Source organism: Microtus pennsylvanicus, chromosome X, assembly GCF_037038515.1.
Source record: "Microtus pennsylvanicus isolate mMicPen1 chromosome X, mMicPen1.hap1, whole genome shotgun sequence".
NCBI lineage: Eukaryota > Metazoa > Chordata > Mammalia > Rodentia > Cricetidae > Microtus > Microtus pennsylvanicus.
This window is the reverse complement of record NC_134601.1, coordinates 128,187,510-128,206,524: the sequence shown is the minus strand read 5'-3', so window position 1 is coordinate 128,206,524 and position 19,015 is coordinate 128,187,510. Positions and strand designations below refer to the sequence as shown.

Below are 19,015 nucleotides of genomic sequence, written 5' to 3'. Positions count from 1 at the left end.
TTTATGTGGTGCTAAGGCTGGACCCAGGGCCTTGTCCAAGCTAGGCACATACTCCACCAACTGAACTGCATCCCCAGCCCTCTTTATTTTAATCTTTGGTTGCTGCTGCTGCTGTGGTTGTTTTGAGATCACCCAGGGGAATATGGCAAGATTCTGTCTCAAAAAAAAAAAGGCAGATAAAACAAACAAGAACTATCCGTAGTCCCAATAGCCAGAAACAACTGTCCAAACACGACCAGGTTTCCTGCCAGTTAATGGTCATAATAATTTTACCAAACTTACATTTTATTGGCTGCCAACTATTCCATATTTCTGCTATTGTAATGTTAGTCTGGACAGTTTCTGATTTGAAATGGCGTGGCTGTGTGGCGTATCTTTTGAGGCTAGCATTTGCTGGGAAAGGGAGAGTGTAGTCAGGCCGGAGGAGATATTCATGGAGAGGCGAAGTCCCCCAGAGCTCCCTTTCTGCTGCCTCCCTGCTGATCATGCTTCTCTGTGCCTTAGAGTCTTTGGAGCTGATAGCCACAGCAGCGGAGCACTCCAATGCTGCCATCCGAAAAATGGTAAGTGGCCCCTCTAGCCCTGCCCTTCCTTGTCCATCCCCCTGTGGTAGCTCTGTCCTGGGATGGGGGGTGGTACGGTGAGTTTGTGACTTGATGACACTCAAGGGGAAGTGTTGCCCACCCCAAGCTTTACCTCTTACTCACTGCCAGGAACGAATGCACAAGCTTCTGAAGGTCTATGAGCTGCTAGGGGGTGAGGAGGACATTGTCAGTCCCACCAAAGAGCTCATAAAAGAAGGCCATATACTTAAGCTGTCAGCAAAGAATGGGACCACTCAAGACCGATACCTCATATTAGTAAGTGCCAAGTGTGGGCTTGTGGGTGGGCAATGTTCTCCGTTAATACATAGATGCCCTGGTAGTCATTCAAGAATAGACCTCTAGCAGGGCGGTGGTGGCGCACGCCTTTAATCCCAGCACTCGGGAGGCAGAAGCAGGCGGATCTCTGTGAGTTCGAGGCCAGCCTGGTCTACAGAGTGAGTTCTAGGACAGGCTCCAAAGCTACAGAGAAACCCTGTCTCGAAAAAAAAGGCCTCTAGCCAGCTATCCTTTCTTCCATTGAATTTTCACTATGTGAGCTAGATTTGTTTTTTGGCTTTTATAGATTCTGTAATTACAATTTAGATGTGATTTGGCTAAGATTACCCACTAGGAAGTAATTCCCATGACTTTTCCTACTTGAAATCCTTCCTCCATTTGTTGCCTTAGATCCTTAGCAGTTGTATGAGGGTGGGGAGACTCACCATCCACACTAAGCCCCTGCACATGTATCCCAAATCTTTTCCTTCCTAGTTCAACGACCGCCTCCTTTACTGCGTGCCCAGGCTGCGGCTCCTTGGCCAGAAGTTTAGCGTGCGGGCACGCATTGATGTAGATGGCATGGAGGTGAGTGCCATGAGTGAGGAATGGAAATGTGGGGGCAGGGCATCGGGATTGGGAAGAACATGTTTACTTTGACCCCAGTCTATGTGTGCATGTGTGCAGGGCCTTGTGGAGCTCTGTAGACTTTACCATGATGCTTTCCTCTTCTGTACAGCTAAAGGAGAGCTCCAACCTTAACATGCCACGGACCTTCCTGGTGTCAGGAAAGCAGCGCTCTCTGGAACTCCAGGCCAGGTACCTGTCCTTGCCTATACCTTCCCTCCAGCTCACTCTTTACTTCAGTTCTGCTGAGCCATTCCAAACCTAGAGTGCTTTCCAGAGCAAGAGTGAACACCTTTCCCCAGAGATGTGGACTTGCTCTTCAGCTATGCGTGAGTCCCTGAAGACTACACACCAAGATGCATGGTGTAGGAAAATGTTGCACTTCTGTTAACAAAGCATTTGGAGACTGAACAAGCAGCGTAGAGTGGGTTACTTAGCTCTATCATGAATAACAAAATTGCAAATGGCTATCACCACACCTGGCTACACCATCAGTCCGTTTTAAGGTTGAAGAAATTAAGGCACCTTGCTCTAGATCTAGCAAGCAAGGATCAGAGCTGAAATTAGAGCTTAGGCTACCTCAGCCTGGCACATAGACTCCTAACCACTGTCCATACGGCTTTCAGAGAGCCCAGGTGAAGTGTGTAACAAGGTCGTGATCAGGGCTTGAGGTGAATACACATCGGTACATGGCTCTTTTCTGATAGGTTACGCAGAGGGAGAGGTGACTGATGAGGCCTGCATGGAGGCAGAAGGGAGAAGAGACATAGTAGTTGGGTCTTGAAGCTCTGAGAGACCAAGAGAACTTTCCTGAGGCCCAAGTCTCCAAGGTGTCCAAATGACTGGTGTGAGCCACATACCAAGTTTCTTAAACATTTTTGTTTTTTTCACGACAGGATTTCTTTGTAGCATTGGCTGTCCTGGAACTTGCTTTGTAGATCAGAGTGGCCTCTAACTCACCTACCTCTGCCTTCCTGAGTGCTGGGATTAAAGGCGTGCGCCGCCACTACCCAGCTTTATTTAAAGGTCTATTTTGATTGTTTTAAAATGTGTATGTGTGTCTACAGGGGTATATGCAATGAATGCAGGTGACTCTGGAGTCTTTAAGCAGTAGCAGGTCCACTGGAACTGGACTTTAGGGAAGTTATAAACTGCAGGACATGGGTGCTAAGAACTGAACGTCGGTCCTCTGCAAGAGCAACATATACTGAGCCATCTCCAGCCACCTAACTTTATTTTTCTTGAGACAGGGTCTTACTGTATAGGCTGGCAGGCTTGCTTATGTAGAACAGGCTGGCCTCAAACTCACAGATCCACTTGCCTCTGCCTCCAGAGTGCTGAGATTAAAAGTGTGTACTACCGCCGGGCAGTGGTGGCACATGCCTTTAATCCCAGCACTCGGGAGGCAGAGGCAGGCGTATCTCTGTGAGTTCGAGGCCAACCTGGTCTACAAATGCTAGTTCCAGGACAGGTACCAAAGCTACAGAGAAACCCTGTCTCGAAAAACCAAAAAAAAAAGTGTGCACTACCACACCTGGCTCCATTAATTATTTTTAAGGTAACTGATTGTTATATTTATTAGAAAGTTTTAAATGTTTATGGGTATTTTGCCTGCATGTATGTCTAGCAATATGTGCATGCCTGGTGCCTGAGGAGTCCAGAAGATGGTGCCAGGTATCCCGAAACTGGAGTTACAGATGGTTGTGAAGTGGTGCAGGGAATGGAATCAGGGTCCTCTAGAAGAATAGCAAGTGCTCTAAACTGCTGAGCCACCTCTCTAGCCACTTAAAAAATGTTAATGAAAACTTTCAGTCTGGTATGGTGGCTTATTTAGAATCCCACCACTTGAGAGGCTGAGGTAGGAGGACTGCCAGAAGTTCAAGGCAAGACTGGGATACAGTGTGAGACCTTGTCTGAAAAAAATGAGGGGGAGGGCTGATTTTAAATATACAAAAAATTGTACAAGCCGGGTGGTGGTGGCACACGCCTTTAATCCCAGCACTTGGGAGGCAGAGGCAGGCGGATTTCTGGGAGTTTGAGACCAGCCTGGTCTACAAGAGCTAGTTCCAGGACAGGCTCCAAAGCCACAGAGAAACCCTGTCTCGAAAAACAAAAAAAAAATTGTACAATACACACCCATATTCTTAGGCATAGCTTAGCTGGTTTTCATCTTGGGATCTTGTAGAATCAGCTGATAGCTTTAAAAAAAAAATCCTGATGTCTAGGTTTCATCCCCAAAGATTCTGATTTAATTGGTCTGCATATATTCTCCACAAGGCTCCTCAGGTGACTTCATGATACAGAATCATTGATTTAAGAGCCATTAACTAGGGTAGTGGAGAACTTGCTTAGCATGCATAAGGACCTGGGTTCTATCTCCAGAATCACTCTTCTTTCACATACAGAAGATAGCTATTGACATTTTACCAGATAGATCTTTTTTGCTTTGGGGACTTTTTTCCCCAGGCATCCTTGGAATCCAGAGTTCAAATGGTCCTCCTGCCTTAGTCTCCCAAGTAAGTGGGACTAACAAATATGAACTTCGTCTTTATACACTTCATGTATGGCCACGAATTCCACCATAATTCTTAAAAATCAAAAGCAGTATGTGTTCACTTAATATAATGATCTGCATTTGCATCCATTTTCTGGCAAATTACATAATTTTATTCCTTATGGAATAAAAACTCCATAATACACACACACACACTTTCTTATCTAGTCAGTTGACACAACCCAGGGCTGATTTCATAATGGCTGTTGTGAATAGTGCTGTAATAAACATAGATGGGCATGTAGTCTCTGTGGTATGCTGACTAGAATCTTTCATGTATACCTAGGAGCTGGGTCAGTATTTGAAGTATCACCATATCTGATTTCAAAAATTTCGAGACCAGCCTGGTCTACAAGACCTAGTTCCAGGACAGGCTCCAAAACCACAAAGAAACCCTGTCTCGAAAAAAACCAAAAAAAAAAAAAAACAACCAAAAAAACCCTTATACTATAGAGCCTTAAGTGAATAACATGGTGCTAACACAAAAACAGACATGTAGATTGATGGAATAGGATATAGGATGTACAAGCAAATACACATAGCCATACCCAGCTAGTACAAGTCAGCCCTGAACTCCTGATCCTGTCTCTACCTCCTAAGTGCTGGGTTTATAGATGTGCTATCATGTTTTACTCAGCCACTTGATTTTTGACAGAGATGCTAAAAACATACATTGTAGAAAAGACAGCTTCTTCAACAGATGGTGCCAAGGAAACTGAATATCCAATGACTTTAAAAAATGATTTTTAATTATGTGTATGAGTGTGTATCTGTGTATAGGTTTGTGCATCTGAGTGCATTTGCCCACAGAGCTCAAAGGCACTGGATCACCTCAGAACTGGAGTTACAGGTGGTAGGAGATGCTCTGTGTGGATGCTAGGAACTGACCTCTGTGAGGTTACATGCTTTTAACCACTGAGCCCACTCAATGACTTTTTAATACATTCCAGGGTAAGTTGCAGGCTTTACCATACATCACCCTCTTCAATTGTTTGGCATGAAAACTATTAACTAGAGTTTAGTACTTGTTTCAGTACCATCACCACACCCTTTTCTTGGTGAAATTTTCATAGTAAAATGCACAGGTCTTAAGTGTATCACAGCTGAGTTTTGACCAACATTTAATTACAATGAACACCCATTAGGGTGTGTGTCTGTCTGACTGTGTGTTGCAAGTGCTGGAGACAGGACCTCACATGATAGATAAGCATTCAGCCACTAACTTACATCCCCACATCACTCAGTGCTGACTCACATCCTTAATTTTTCATGCAGTGGTCTTAACGGTGCCGTCAGATTTTTCTATTAGAAAGGCACATTTAAAGCTTAGAATATAGATGTGGAAGGAAAATAAGAGTCCATATGGGAGAGAGCAAAGAGTGAAGGTCCTATTCATATTGGGTGGTTGATAAGGTTGTACCAGGGCAAAGGCCTTGGAGAACACAAGGCTATGGAAGATCCAAGGAAGAAGAGCAGAGGAAGTCAAAGCATGTATTATAGCACATGCTGGCTGGGCACTTTCCAATCATGTTAGTGATGCTCAGAACAGAGTGATAAGCACCATCTTTGTGGAAGGAAAAGTAACCTGCCTTTTGCAAAGTTGACATGTTAGCAGTCATTGCTAGAGTTCTTTCATGTATGTCCCATACACTCACATACACTTCACCATTACCTCCCTCTGGAAATCTTTCTTAAAAGCCTCACTCAGACTCAGGCTGAGGCAGTGCCCCTTTCTGCACTCCTCAGTCTTTCTCATCTAGTCTCAGCACAGATCCCCTGGACGTGGTCCCTGTGTCTCCTCTAGTGCAGCATGAGCTCCTTGAGGGCCAAGTTCCTAGTACTGGCCTCTGGAAGACATTGTTGAATGAAAAAGGTTACACAACTTGTCTGAGGTTACCTAATCTTAAGTGAAGAGGTAGAGTCAAACCTAGGTCCTAAACTCTAATAAAACACCATCCCAGTTGCCTTTTGTTGACTTGCCTAACCCAATGCCTTTCTTTTCTCCCCTACAAGGACTGAAGAGGAGAAGAAAGACTGGGTCCAGGTAACACCCAGGGTTTTGTGGGAGGGGTATGGAAGGGTATTAATAACCCCTTAGGGGCTGTTAGACTTTTCCTTCAAACTACCTAACCAGATGGGCCTGGACAGCAGATGCTATTAGCACACTCTTTCAGACAGACAGCTAAAGTCCTGAGGTCAGATAGAGACATTCTTTAAAAAAAGCCAGCTCCTCTGCATCAGGCTTTATAAAAGCTTGCACCTAAGCAGCAGCCGGGAAGGCCATCTGAGTTTTCCAGCCACCACTCCCCTGTCACATCTTATAATTACCAGATGTAGACCTGGATTAAGGGAAGGATTTTCTCACTCATATGAGTGTGTAGGGCAGAGCTGGGTCTAGAACTAAGGCATAACTAGGAAGGTGTGGTGAGGGTGGAGATGGGTGTCTGCGGCGTGATCTGACCTCTCATTCCTCTCGCCTCTTCACCAGGCTATCAACTCTACCCTCTTGAAGCATGAACAGACCCTGGAGACCTTCAAATTGTTGAACTCAACAAACAGGGATGATGAAGATACTCCTCCTAACTCTCCAGTAAGAGCCCTACTATTCCCACCCCCCCACCCCCGTACTGGGATCCCTTTGAGGCTCCATGTTCTACCTTCCCTTGAGATTATCTTTTCTTCTCAGAAAATAAGGACTAGAGAAATATTGCAGGCCCCTAAAAGCAGTCTTCTGTTGGTAGGGCTGCAGAGACTGTACCCCAGAAAGTAAAATGACTTGCCTCCAGTAAGTGTGGTGGGGCAGAGCCAGACCTTCCGTATATATGTGTGCTTCCCAACCCTGTGACAATTCAAGCCATGGAGCAGTGGCTGACCTGGGCTGAGGAGCTGTCTCTGACCCGGGACCTAACCCTCCCCCTAGAACGTGGACCTTGGGAAGAGGGCACCTACGCCTATCCGGGAAAAGGAAGTCACCATGTGCATGCGCTGCCAGGAGCCCTTCAATTCCATCACCAAACGCAGACACCACTGCAAGGCCTGTGGGCATGTGAGTGTTGGGAGGCAGGGGCAGAGCTAAGGTGGGGGCAGCTGACAGCCTAAAAGCCCACTTCTGATTGGGTACCTTCCGAGAAGGAAGGTTGGCTGTGGTACTTGATAAAAGGGAAAAGCCAAAGGCAATTAGGCTGTTCTTGCCCACTTGCTGCCCCAGGTGGTCTGTGGAAAATGCTCTGAGTTTCGGGCCCGCCTCATCTATGACAACAACCGTTCCAACCGTGTGTGCACTGATTGCTATGTGGCCTTGCACGGAGCACCTGGGAGCAGTCCAGCCTGTAGCCAGCATACACCGCAGCGCAGGAGGTCCATCCTAGAGGTAAGAGTTCCCAACCACAATCCCCAAAGTGTACCCCAGCTGCTTGAGGTCTGAACATCTCTTAGACAACAGGGTGCTGTGTGCACTCACTAATCAGGTGATCCAGGCTCGAGACAAGGAAAATGAATATAAGGGTTAAAAGTAATTTTTATTAAAGTACTCTACACATTTAACCTTCACAGTAACTAGTCAACCCATACTCATGCTTCATTTACATATGAGGAAAAACTGAAGCCCATAGAGGGTATTTGGCTAGGCTGCACAGCCAGAAAAACACTGCTAGGTCCTATCTGAAACAAAAATCTCACTGCATAGCCTAGGCTGGCTTTGAATTTCCAATTCTTCTGCCTCAGTCTATAGGATTTTTTTAAAAAATACCCAATTGCCTTTTCTTAAATTATGAACTAGGATAAGTAACACAACATAAAAAAGATGTATTACTTAACCCAGAAGATGCCACTGTCAATATTGATGTTTCTTATCTTTCTAGGACCATGAATATACACAATTTAGGGTGACTGTTTTTTAAATAAATCAAGGTATCCCAAATATAAGGGAGCTTTCTCTGTACTAGGACTATTTTAAATGCTTTGTTTATGCTAATTGAGATCTCAAACACCCTCTGTGCTCTTCTCACAAGTCCTGCAGTTCATCTATTGTTAGGATTCTGGGACAGCTGGTGTTAACCACCAACTCATCCCTTTAATCACGATGTTAGAAGGACTTCTCAGAGCAGGCAACAAGTATATAATGAAAGATGAAAAGGTTAGCTGTGAATGTCACTTAGTCTGTAGAGTGTCTAGCCAGCATTTCCATGCCCCCATTGAGGTCTGCATACCCCTTCCACTAGCTGTTAGAGGCAGTAGCCATTGTTTACCTGGGTGACAAAGGCTAAATCATTTCTGCTTCATATGCTTTGCTACCTTTGTCTGAGACATAGTCCATATGCTATGGGGCTGATTAAGCCAAGAGCAAAGCCTTCTGTCAACACTGATGTACCATGTCTCTGATCACAGAAACAGGCTTCGGTGGCTGCTGAGAACAGCGTCATCTGCAGCTTCCTGCACTACATGGAGAAGGGTGGGAAAGGATGGCACAAGGCATGGTTTGTGGTTCCCGAGAATGAACCCTTGGTGCTGTACATCTATGGAGCCCCTCAGGTGTGCATCCCACTCCTTCAGTTTTTCCCACCCATCTGACAAAGCCACACTGCCCCTCCTTTGTGTGCTTTGTCCTCTAGGGACAGAGTGAGCCTAGCAAAGGGAAAAATCAAAACCCCTATCCTTTTGTGATAGAGTATGTAGAGACAAGTGTTTAGAGGCCAAGGTCTGGAGGGAAAATGAGGGTAAGGTGAGAAGTCTAGCTTTGTGGAGAAAACAGACGGGGAGACAAGCACTTCTAGGTCTGACTTTAGAGAAGAATGTGCAGACAAAGGAAATAGTATAGACCTGAGTCTATAATAGTGAAGACTAGTAGTTGGTTTGGGCACGGGAGGAAACAGATATGGAAACCAGCCTGCCTTCTAGTCCTAGTTCAGCCACTTCAAAGCAAGGGTCTTCAGCAGAGGAAACAAGAAAACAAAGTTGTTTCATTGGGCAAAGGGCACAGTCCAGCCCCTGGATGACACTATTTCTGTCCCTCCTCCCCAGGATGTGAAAGCCCAGCGCAGCCTGCCCCTCATTGGCTTTGAGGTGGGGCCTCCTGAGGCAGGGGAACGTCCTGACAGGAGGCACGTCTTCAAGATCACACAAAGCCACCTAAGCTGGTACTTCAGCCCAGAGACAGAAGAACTCCAGCGGCGCTGGATGGCGGTGCTTGGCAGGGCGGGCCGTGGGGACACATTCTGCCCAGGGCCCACACTGTCTGAGGACAAGGAGATGGAGGAGACACCAGTGGCAGCCTCAGGAGCCACTGCTGAACCTCCTGAAGCCTCCCAGACCCGAGACAAGACCTAGAGGGTTTGGGTGGAACTGGAAACTCCTGCCCCACACTCCAGATGCCCATGTTCAATTGGGGGCTCCAGCCCACTCCCAATGCAGTCAATACTTGAATACCCATCACGGGCACTTTCAATCCCGAATGCTGGGTCTTGGGTTTTTTAATTCATCTTTTCACAAAATGTGGGCTTTTAAAAAAACTATTCCTACATTGATGTTAATTTTTTAAATCCCTGTCCCCAGGGAGGGCAGGAGCTAATTGCTAGACTCACTTGAATTAGGCTGTTTCCTCCCAATACCCCAGATCCTACTTCCACCCAGTTCCCCCCAAAAGTACCAGTGGCAGGAGACCTGGATTCAAATGCCAGCTCTGCTACTGACCCTGGAACCCCAACCCACCCTTGTCCCCTCTGCCAGTGTCTTCACATGTATGACTTTACATGGGGTGGTGACTAGGCCCTTCCTGCCTTTCCCATGGCTTATAGCTTCTACCTAGCCCCAAAGCAATCCAGTATTTTATCGTCCAGACCCATGGCAGGGCCACTGGGCAGGACGGGAATGGGAGGGGGGGAGGACAATGGATACTGTTTTTTAAAGAAAAATACAGTTTATTTCAGGCTTACAGTAACTTTCAGAGCACTGCTATGGTCCTTCCGTTTGTCCAAAGTCCAAGGTTACTGGGGGTGGGGTGGGTGCAAAAACTATTCTTTCACTGAACTCTGAAGCTCAGCTCTCAGAAGGCCGATTCCAAGGTTAAGTCATGGATTAAACAAGAAGGTGTTATGTTATTAAGGTCTTAAGCCTCATCCCTGGACTTAAAACAGCCCAACTTTCTCAAGTTCACCACTTAGTCAAGCCCTCCAAACTCAAAAGTATTCAGGGTGGGAGCATTCACAGGAGGATGCGAGTTCTGGGCAGGGTAAAGAGTTGCTCCATGGGAGGCTGGGGTGGGGATATTGGGGAGGTGCCACACTTACTTTTCCAACCATGTTTATCTCACCATTCCCAATCCAGCCAGCCTCCCACTGTGGATTCTCGTCCTTTCCACAAATGTACCTGCCTACTGTCCACAAGTCTGGCTTCCACTCCAACCACAGCCATAGCCATCACCCATCTTGACATTCACAGCACCTACGAGGCACTATGCTGGGAAACCTGGTCTTATCTCTCATATGGTACCTTAAGGTTCAAGGGACTGGAATAGGTCCCATCAACACAATCAAGGCTTTTCTTCCCCTGGAGGGAAGGACAGGGGAACAAGGTAGGAATATGGTTATCAGGATAGAGGTGTATAACCCTCCAAAACAGCCCCTATAACTCTCTCACAATACCCAAGCCATTTACTGCCCTACTCATTTCTTTCTCCGGACAATGGTCCAACCGTCTTCCACTATATCCTCTTCCTTAATAGTCTGGGAGTCTGGCTCAGGCGGTTGAGGCTGGGGGCAGATCCCATCCATCATGGCCCCATCATTTGTAGCTGTCACCTAGAAGGAAAATATAAGAGAGAGCACTAAGTAATTACCCATGCTCTGCTCCCAACTCTCCCACATCTATGTGAGCTCTCTTTCTTGATAATAACACCACTAGCAGCTGTAACTATCGCCACTTCCCTGGGAATCTAGTTCTCTTCCAAAAATTTAGCATTTAACATTTGCACCCACACACAGGCACCTCTTTTACCTCCATTTCTTCCACGCTGTCTACTTCATCTTCATCCACATCAGTTTCTCTGGCTGTCTGTCCTGGGGTAGCAGTGACTGTGCACCTCTTTTCGTCGATCTCAGAGGTCAGCTCCAGCAGAGCAGCTACATCACCATTCTGGAAGTGGTGGAAGATGGTCTGTAGCTGCTGACTCACCTGCCAAGGAAACATCCAATCAGTTTGGAGCTTTCAGATAATCTACTATAAAACCAGCCTCTGCTTACAACAGAGTAGAGAGGGGGTTGGAATTTTCCAGAAAAAAATCCCCTAAGAAGTTCATCCAGGCAGCTAGGCAGAGTGGTGAATGCATGTAATGGGGAGGCCTCTGAGGCACAATTGTGAGTGTGAGGAAGACACTGTCAAACTAAACAGCTCAGAGTGGTGGCGTATGTGTCTAATCCCAGCACTCAGAGCGCAGAGGCAAGCAGAGTTCTTTGAGGTCAAGGCCAGACTGGTCTACATAGAAAGTTCCAGGCCAGCCAGGGCAACATAGTAAAACCCTGTCTCAAAAAATAAAGCAACAACGAAGTCCAGTGGAGCAACCACAAATCAAGGGCTTGGGTGAAGATGTGAGGGCCTCCTGGAAGAGAAGGTACTAGAATTTCACACCTATAATCCCAGTACTTGGGAGGCTGAGGCAGGATGACTGCTATGAATTTGAGGTTGGCCTGGGCTACATAGCTAGAGAGTAAAACACTCTCAAAAAAAGAAAATGGGAGAGAAGATGCAAATGAATGATAATCTCACCAGGGTGAGCAGTGTTAATCAAAATAGGAATGGAATTTGATCTGGCCCTGCTTGTGGCATGTGGGGAAAATACCTGGTTGAGAATGATCTAAAGAGAAATAAAGGTAATATTTAAAAATGCAATAGGGAATCTTGTCTATGCCTCAAGAAAAGAATGGTCACAACCAAGAATCTCGTCCCAAACAGAAGAGCGAAGAGCGAGCAGGCAGGGGGTTGACAGCTGTCTTCATATGCTCACCTGGGGCAAGCTCCCATCTTCCACAACTGTATCAAACTCAGTGGTCATCAGCTCCCCAAGGAAATCTTCCACCTCTTCCAGCTCTAAGTCATCTAAACAGGAAAGGATAGGCCCCTTTAGTCAAAGACCAACTTCGTCAGTGCTGCCCTCTATTCTTCCATACCTGCCTGCTATACCTGGTTCCTAGGTAAAGGTGTGGTGAGCCCTTATTCACTAAAACACCCTCTTTTCACCTTGCCTGTTCTAACCAACCTCAGCCTTAGGTGACCTTGAAATAGCCTTGAGCCTCCAACTTCTCAGTTCTAAAGAGAGGCAAATGGGACCCCCTAGGGGTCTGTTAGGAGGACTCCTCCAACACAAGCTTGGCACGAGGGAGATGGGACCCTAATAATAATTTGCATCACTTCAGAGTTGAAGTATTTGAAGTATAGAGACCCTTCACAGCTGGGGCTCCACGAATACAGGAGTCCAGAGACTCAAGGGTGCTGGCTAAGAAAAAACTCGGTACTTGATTGTTTTGTTTGTTTCAGTGCTGGGGCTCAACCTCAGGGTCCGGCACCTGCTGAGCAAACACTCAACCACAGAACTACACCCTCACCTGGATGTGCTACTTTTAAAAATGAAATCATCATAACTGTAATAACCATCTTTAAACTTCGTGACTCCAGCTAAGCCCTGTTCACTGGGCCTGTTATCTTACGGGCCCATGCTCTGTCTTTTCTGAAAAAGACTAACTTTCTCTTCCAGACATAACTCTTCCACACTGTGTTCATGTCTCTCTTCCCTCAGGCTAATTATCTAGCCACATGTTAGACAGGTGCCTCAAGTCCCCATATCCAAAGCCACATTTATTATCCTGCCTTCCACACCAGCATCTTATCCTCCAAGGTTCCTCTATCTAATGAAAGTTTCCTAATCTACCCTGCCACTCATCACAAATCTGTCTCTTTCCCCAACCTGCTCTATGGACAAGCACCCTTTTTCTTGACCACTCCCACTGCCCTATTTTAGACCTTCTTTTCTAGACCAAAACAGCCTTCTCATGAGTGTTTCCTTCTCATATTCTACACTACCCACTTTCTGAATTTTCTAGCTAGCAAACACCATCCTATTACTTACCTTAGAACCTGCTCAGGAATTTTATTACCAATTGTGAAGTTCACCTTTGATAAATATTCTACTGAGTTTAAGGGGTTGTTTTTTCCTTTTTTTTTCACTTATTTTTTTATTTAGTATACAATATTCTGTCTGCATATATGCCTGAAGGCCAGAAGAGGGCACCAGATCTTGTTACAGATGGTTGTGAGCCACCATGTGGTTGCTGGGAAGAGCAGGCAATGCTCTTAACCGCTGAGCCATCTCTCCAGCCCTAAGGGGTTGTTTTGTTTTTGCTACAGGTATCATGTAGGCCCAGGCTAGCATCAAACTATGCAGTCCAAGGCTAGCCTAGAACTCCTGGTGATTGGCGATCCCCCCCCCGCCTTCACCTCCTTAATGCTATTATAAGCATGAACCACGATGCCTGATTAGTGCGGCTCTGGGGATTGAAACCAGGGTCTCTTACATGTCAGGCAAGTACTCTAGCAACTGAGCCATACCCCAGCTCAATTTTGCTGAATTTTAATGAGGATTTCATGAAAAACAAAGCCAGGATCAAGCACACACCTTGTAATCTCTGCACTCAGGAAAACAAAGCAGGAGGAACATTAATTCCAAAACAGTCTGGAGTACAAAAGCAGATACTCTTCTCAATTACTACTACTACTATTATCAACAATAAGAAAAACATCAGCTTGGAAAAAGCGTGTGTAATTTGACTGGTGAAACTTTCTGCATTGGACATCTAACTGGACAGGTCTATAGCTTGAATTGTACCAACACTGGTTTAAAGGCTACAGTCAAGGCACATAAGGCCTCCCATCTCTTACCCTTTGGGGTTAGGGTGTCTTTGTAAATGCACACGCATGCTCTACCACTCTTCCATTCCCTTACTACAATACAGGGGACCTTTCAGGAAACAACGCTATCTCAACTTCTTTGAGTGTGCATTATGTCCTTACCTAGTTCACCCCTTTTTATTAATACCCACCCCTAATCACTACTCTTACGAAGGCAAAAAAAAAAAACCCACAAAAAACGGGGCTGCCAGCCTGGTCTACAGACTGAATTCAAGGACAGCCAGGGCCACACAGAGAAACCCTGTCTCAAAAAACAAACAAAAGAGGCTTCACCTCAGGCTCAGAAGATAACTTGTGAATTCTGAGCACCTCTTATTGCAACGCTTACCATCCAGTACTTTTAACTATCCACTTGCTTATCTGAAACCACCCACTAGATACACTCCCTCAAAACTAGGCTATTAATGGAGGGTTTTATAAAAACTACAGCATATAATACTCCTACTAGGTCCTCTTGTTCTTATTCCCCACCAAGGCAAAACGAAGGCTGTAGATCTTTGCTGTAGAAGTAGCCATATGGAGTTACCAAGTACAGGCACTTGAAATGTTGCGAGACTCAAGAAGTGCCCATTAAGACCTTTAAAAGTCCAGATTGTAAAAATTTAATTCTAAAAATGTGTTAAATGTTTAATTCTTTTTTGTTTTGGAGACAGGGTTTCTCTATAGCTTTGGAGCCTGTCCTAGAACTAGCTCTTGTAGACCAGGCTGGCCTTGAACTCACAGATCTGCTTTGTCTCTGCTGGGATTAAAGGCATGCACCACCACTGCCCAGCTTAAATGCTTAATTCTTATGACACACCGAGATTTTGGATGAGAATTTTTTTCTTTAATATATGATGTTTTTCTTGCATGCATGCCTTATGCACTCACTATGTATGTGTCTGGTGCCCACAGAGGACACAAGATGGTGTCAGATCCCCTGGAACTGGAATTACAGTTATGAGTCACCATGTGGGTACTGGGAACTGAACTCAGGTCCTCTGTAAGAACAAATGCTCTTAAATGCTGAGCCATCTTTCCAGCTGTGTTTTACTTACTTGTTAATTATGTGTATATGCACATGTGTGCAGATGAAGATGACTTTGGATTCTCTGGAGTTACAGGTGGTTGTAAGCTCCCAGACATGGGTGCTAGAAACCTAATTCATGTCCTCTGGAAGAGCAGGAAGCTAAGCATCTCTCCAGCCCCTTCTTTTATATTTTTGGTTGTGAGCCTAGCCTTTAATGGCTGAGCCATTCCTCCAGCCCCTTCTTTTAAAGACAAGTTCCGGTTATGTTGCCAAGGCCGACTTCAAACTCAGAGCAGTTCTCCTACCTCAGTCTGCCTAGTGCTAGAATTACAAACATGGCCCACATGCTAAGCTTTGGATGTGAATTTAACACTACTGTATTTGCTTCTTTCATTCATTTATTCATTCATTCGTAGTAGTGGGGGATAGGACCTAGAGTCTCACATGTAGTAGTGGGTAAGCACTCCATAGAGCTAGATACCCAACTGTTTATTTTTTATTACAATGTCGTGGATCAGGCTAGTATGGAACTGGGGTCCTTTCGCCGCAGGAGGAACTGAAATTAAAGGACTGCGCCACATGGCCTGACTGCCTTTTATTTTATCAGAGGTACTGCTTTTTAGTTTTGGTGGTGCTAGGGACAGAGCCCAGAAACATGCACATGCTAAGAAAGTGCCCTACCGGTGGGCTACACGCCTCACACAATTTCATGACGGTGTTTACTTGTGGAGAGGAAGCCATCTTAAGTGACTCAGTTCTCTTTCCATGCGGTCCCATCTATCAAATTCGGATCATTATGCTTGCCGATCTTTGCCCATGGAGCCACTCTCCCCTCCCCTGATCAGCAATCTTAAGTTACACAATATGGGTGGGACACATAACATCGCACATTTCTATTAGTCGGATATTTTCATAACCATTTTAGAACTCTGGAACCTTCTGGAAGGTAAAATGTGTTGTCCAGGAACATAGCACTATTCAGTGTCATTGCCTGTAAAGCACTCTCAAAACGCACGATTCTGATTCCAAAGTCACCATTCATTCGACATGAGAAAGCGCGGGCTCTCTAGGACAAAGCCTCACCGCTCCAAACCCCGACAGACAGACAGACAGACAGCAACGTCTCACTCACTCACCATTGGCGATGAAGTAATCCTCCATTGCACCCCCCAGCCACTCGGCCTTCTCCTGGCTGTGCACGCCCCCGAAGCCATTCTCCACAGCGATCTGTGAACACAGGCCCAAGCCAACCATGACGGCATGGAAACCGGAGTGGCGTGGTCTGCCCTGGCCTGGGAGGCTGCCGCCTACGCCGCCCAGCCGAGGCTCTGGCGCCTCGCCCGGCCAGCTCCTGTTCTGCCGCAGCCCTGATCGTGACCCCCCGCTGTGGCCCCACTCACCTGCAAAGCAGGCCAAGCATCTAGAGCCGCTCGAACAGCAGCTCCGAAGAGCTCTCGCAAGTCTTCTGCCGCACCCGCCATCATCGTTTGGGTCACGTGGGTCCCAGGCAGCCCAATTACTCTGCAGACGTCGCCAGGCAGAACGAGCCAAAAACCAATTCTGGGAACGCAGATTCGTTTTCTGCTGACCTGGCAGCAAGACCAGAACAGTCGAAAATTCTGTCAGTGATAGATGACGTCACTTACCGCAGTAAATCCTGATAATTAAATTTGAACCTGGAGCCGAGGACTTCGGGAGCATAGCCCAAAAAATGAGGGAAAGAGAAATAGGGAGAACTGAAGGGAGGAGGAAAGGGGGAGGAAAGAGAGAATCTACAGTTGAGGGCCCTTTAGAGGTTCAATGAATAAAATCAATTGCCGCCATGCTTGATGACCTGAGTTTGGTCCCTAAGGTCCACGTGATGGAACTCGAGAACCGACTCCTGCAGTTTTCCCTGTCCCCTCCACATGCTTCATGGCATGAACAGGTATGTGCATTCACATGCAATAAATAAATGTAATTTTTAAAAATTAAAACTACATTTCCAAACAGCATTTTAACATTTGTATAGAACATTGCCACCAATAGCAGTCGAATATATTTTTGTCTTATTAATACAATATTTGTCTTCTCTCTCAAACCCCGAAACAACTACTTTCCCCAGACTTCCTGAGAAGGTACAGGTAAAGGAACTGTTAATCCCAAAGATGGAAGGAGAAAAACCACTGACCCCCAAAACAGCATGGGCAATTTAACTAAAACAAGCAATTAATTAAAACATGCTTTTTTATTCATGAGCACGGGCTGCCTCCCCTAAGGTGAGATTTGGGAGCATTGCATGTGAGGCAGAGGAGGATTTTTGGTTCAGGGCTAGGGGTTTGCAAATGGAGAAAATAGGTGGGGTCACAGGAGCAGAACAGAAGCATAACAAGTTAGTCATAACAACCTCCTGAAACATACGTGATTGCAGGGTTGGCATAAAGTAATCAGAAGAACAGGTGATCATAACAACCTTTTGAAACAAAGGTAGGGTTGCTTGTAAATAACTTGGAAACAAAGACATGGTTGCTGCTTCCTGGAATGGGCAGTACAGACTACATTTGTAGTTAAGGTTACAGGTGGGGCATAGCCCAATCCTTGAGAAACAGATTTAATCATAAACAGGAATGGGCCTAGTTTGTCTTTACTATAAGATGGCTTTCAAGGCCAAGATGGAGGCAGGCTGGTTCTTCAGCACACACAGGACAGAGGAGACATGAAAGGTCGAACTAGGGCAAGTAGAAGAGGATATGGCTACTTTTGCTTTGCAAGGCAAAGAGAATGAGAAAGGGCACCAAACAGCAAAAGGGCGCCATCACTTCTGAGAGGGCAAAGTCCAGACTCAGAGAACTGAGGGACTAAGACTTCCGGACAGGCGGACAGATAGGTAGAGATGCCATGACAAGATGAAAATGATGGTGAACTTCCAGGACAGAAGTTTGCTTCTCCACCTTCTAGCATGAGTGTCTTCCTTCTCACCCTGCTAACCAGAGATAAAAGCTTTCTGACTTAAAGGCCTTCTTCTCCTGCCAGTAGGGTCCCTGCTGACTGACCAGCTCAACAAAGTCAAGGCCAGATCAGGACATGTTACACAATAGTTGTGGGCCAATCAGCCATCCTGTCTTCAAACTGACCAACCCTAAATTAGAGGAGGAAGACATAAGCAACAACAACCAAAACCCGACAAGGAGAAGCGGGCCTTTGCTTTCCCCGTCTGTTTCACTCTGTGTGCTTGTTGTATACTCTCCTTCCTCACCCTGAAAGAAAGCTTTTGTTTCTTCACCGGGCTGCTTTGGCCTGATGTGTTTGAGAATTTCCCAGCTGTTACCTGTAGAGCTTGAGATGTTTCCTACTTTTTACTTCTTTAAGTGACAGAGAAAACAAACGCAACCCAAAGCTGTTGTTTCAGAAAAGGGTTCCCAGGATAAGCAGGGAGAAAGCTCACAAACACAGACCCGATGCCAGCCCCAGAGCCAGCCACCCACCGAGCTGTGGGTGTTCCAGCCCCCATGGGACTTGGCTGCTGTATGGAAGTCCTTTGAAAGAGCTTTGGTTTGGAAGCTTCAGCTACAGACAAATGAGGTCAAGGGATGTGGGACCGCCAAGCTGCCAAGGTTCTCATTCGTCACAGGGTCTGGTCAGTTCAGTGCCACTGAAGGCAGCAGTGGGCACAGTAGGTAAGAGGCGAACCTCACCAGGGAGCTGGTGGGAATGAACTTGGAGCAGGCGTGCTTTCAGAAGAGGAGAGCTGAAGTAAGAGAGCTGCTCCCAGTCGGAGAACCGGAATGCACATTTTAACAGCATACTACACACACAAACATATTTTTTTATTTATGTGTGTATGTTTTCTCCTTTCACCAAGTGGCTGGCTGGCTCTCTCTCTCTCTCTCTCTCTCTCTCTCTCTCTCTCTCTCTCTCTCTCTTCAAGACAGGGTTTCTCTGTAGCTTTGGACCTGTCCTGGAACTAGCTCTTGTAGACCAGGCTGGCCTTGAACTCGCAGAGATCTGCCTGCCTCTGCCTCCTGAGTGCTG

General features: G+C 46.1%; 2 protein-coding genes across 5 annotated transcripts in view; one reads left to right on the top strand and one right to left on the bottom strand.

The window, feature by feature from the left end:
• Fgd1 (FYVE, RhoGEF and PH domain containing 1) overlaps positions 1-9,801 on the top strand; it is a 43,549-nt gene extending 33,748 nt beyond the window's left edge. For all 3 annotated transcript variants that reach the window (XM_075958668.1, XM_075958667.1, XM_075958669.1), the window contains exons 9-18: positions 505-563; positions 714-860; positions 1,356-1,448; positions 1,600-1,679; positions 6,055-6,085; positions 6,530-6,631; positions 6,962-7,087; positions 7,250-7,411; positions 8,428-8,571; positions 9,061-9,801. In XM_075958668.1, coding sequence (XP_075814783.1) covers positions 505-563; positions 714-860; positions 1,356-1,448; positions 1,600-1,679; positions 6,055-6,085; positions 6,530-6,631; positions 6,962-7,087; positions 7,250-7,411; positions 8,428-8,571; positions 9,061-9,366 — 1,250 coding nt within the window. In that variant the 3' untranslated portion in view covers positions 9,367-9,801. The remainder of the gene's footprint in view (positions 1-504; positions 564-713; positions 861-1,355; positions 1,449-1,599; positions 1,680-6,054; positions 6,086-6,529; positions 6,632-6,961; positions 7,088-7,249; positions 7,412-8,427; positions 8,572-9,060) is intronic.
• A 134-nt stretch (positions 9,802-9,935) lies between these two features.
• Tsr2 (TSR2 ribosome maturation factor) lies at positions 9,936-16,846 on the bottom strand. Of its 2 annotated transcripts, XM_075958670.1 has the most exons (5): positions 16,405-16,846; positions 16,141-16,231; positions 12,038-12,129; positions 11,032-11,208; positions 9,936-10,835 (listed from the first exon to the last, which is right to left on the bottom strand). In XM_075958670.1, the coding sequence occupies exons 1-5, from the start codon at positions 16,486-16,488 to the stop codon at positions 10,701-10,703; spliced, it is 579 nt and encodes a 192-aa protein (XP_075814785.1). In that variant the 5' UTR covers positions 16,489-16,846; the 3' UTR covers positions 9,936-10,700. The 2 variants fall into 2 exon arrangements, with proteins under 2 accessions (XP_075814785.1, XP_075814786.1); XM_075958671.1 differs by lacking the exon at positions 16,141-16,231 and having other exon boundaries at positions 16,405-16,631.
• Positions 16,847-19,015: the final 2,169 nt, after the last annotated feature.

Coding starts and splice junctions, on each gene's coding strand:
- Tsr2 (XM_075958670.1), bottom strand. CDS start 16,488: ATGATGGCGGGTGCGGCAGAAGACTTGCGAGAGCTCTTCGGAGCTGCT. Junction 12,130..16,140: donor GGATTACTTCATCGCCAATG/GTGAGTGAGTGA, acceptor TTTCCTGTTTAG/ATGACTTAGAGCTGGAAGAG. Junction 10,836..11,031: donor ACAGCGTGGAAGAAATGGAG/GTAAAAGAGGTG, acceptor TTTTCCTTCTAG/GTGACAGCTACAAATGATGG.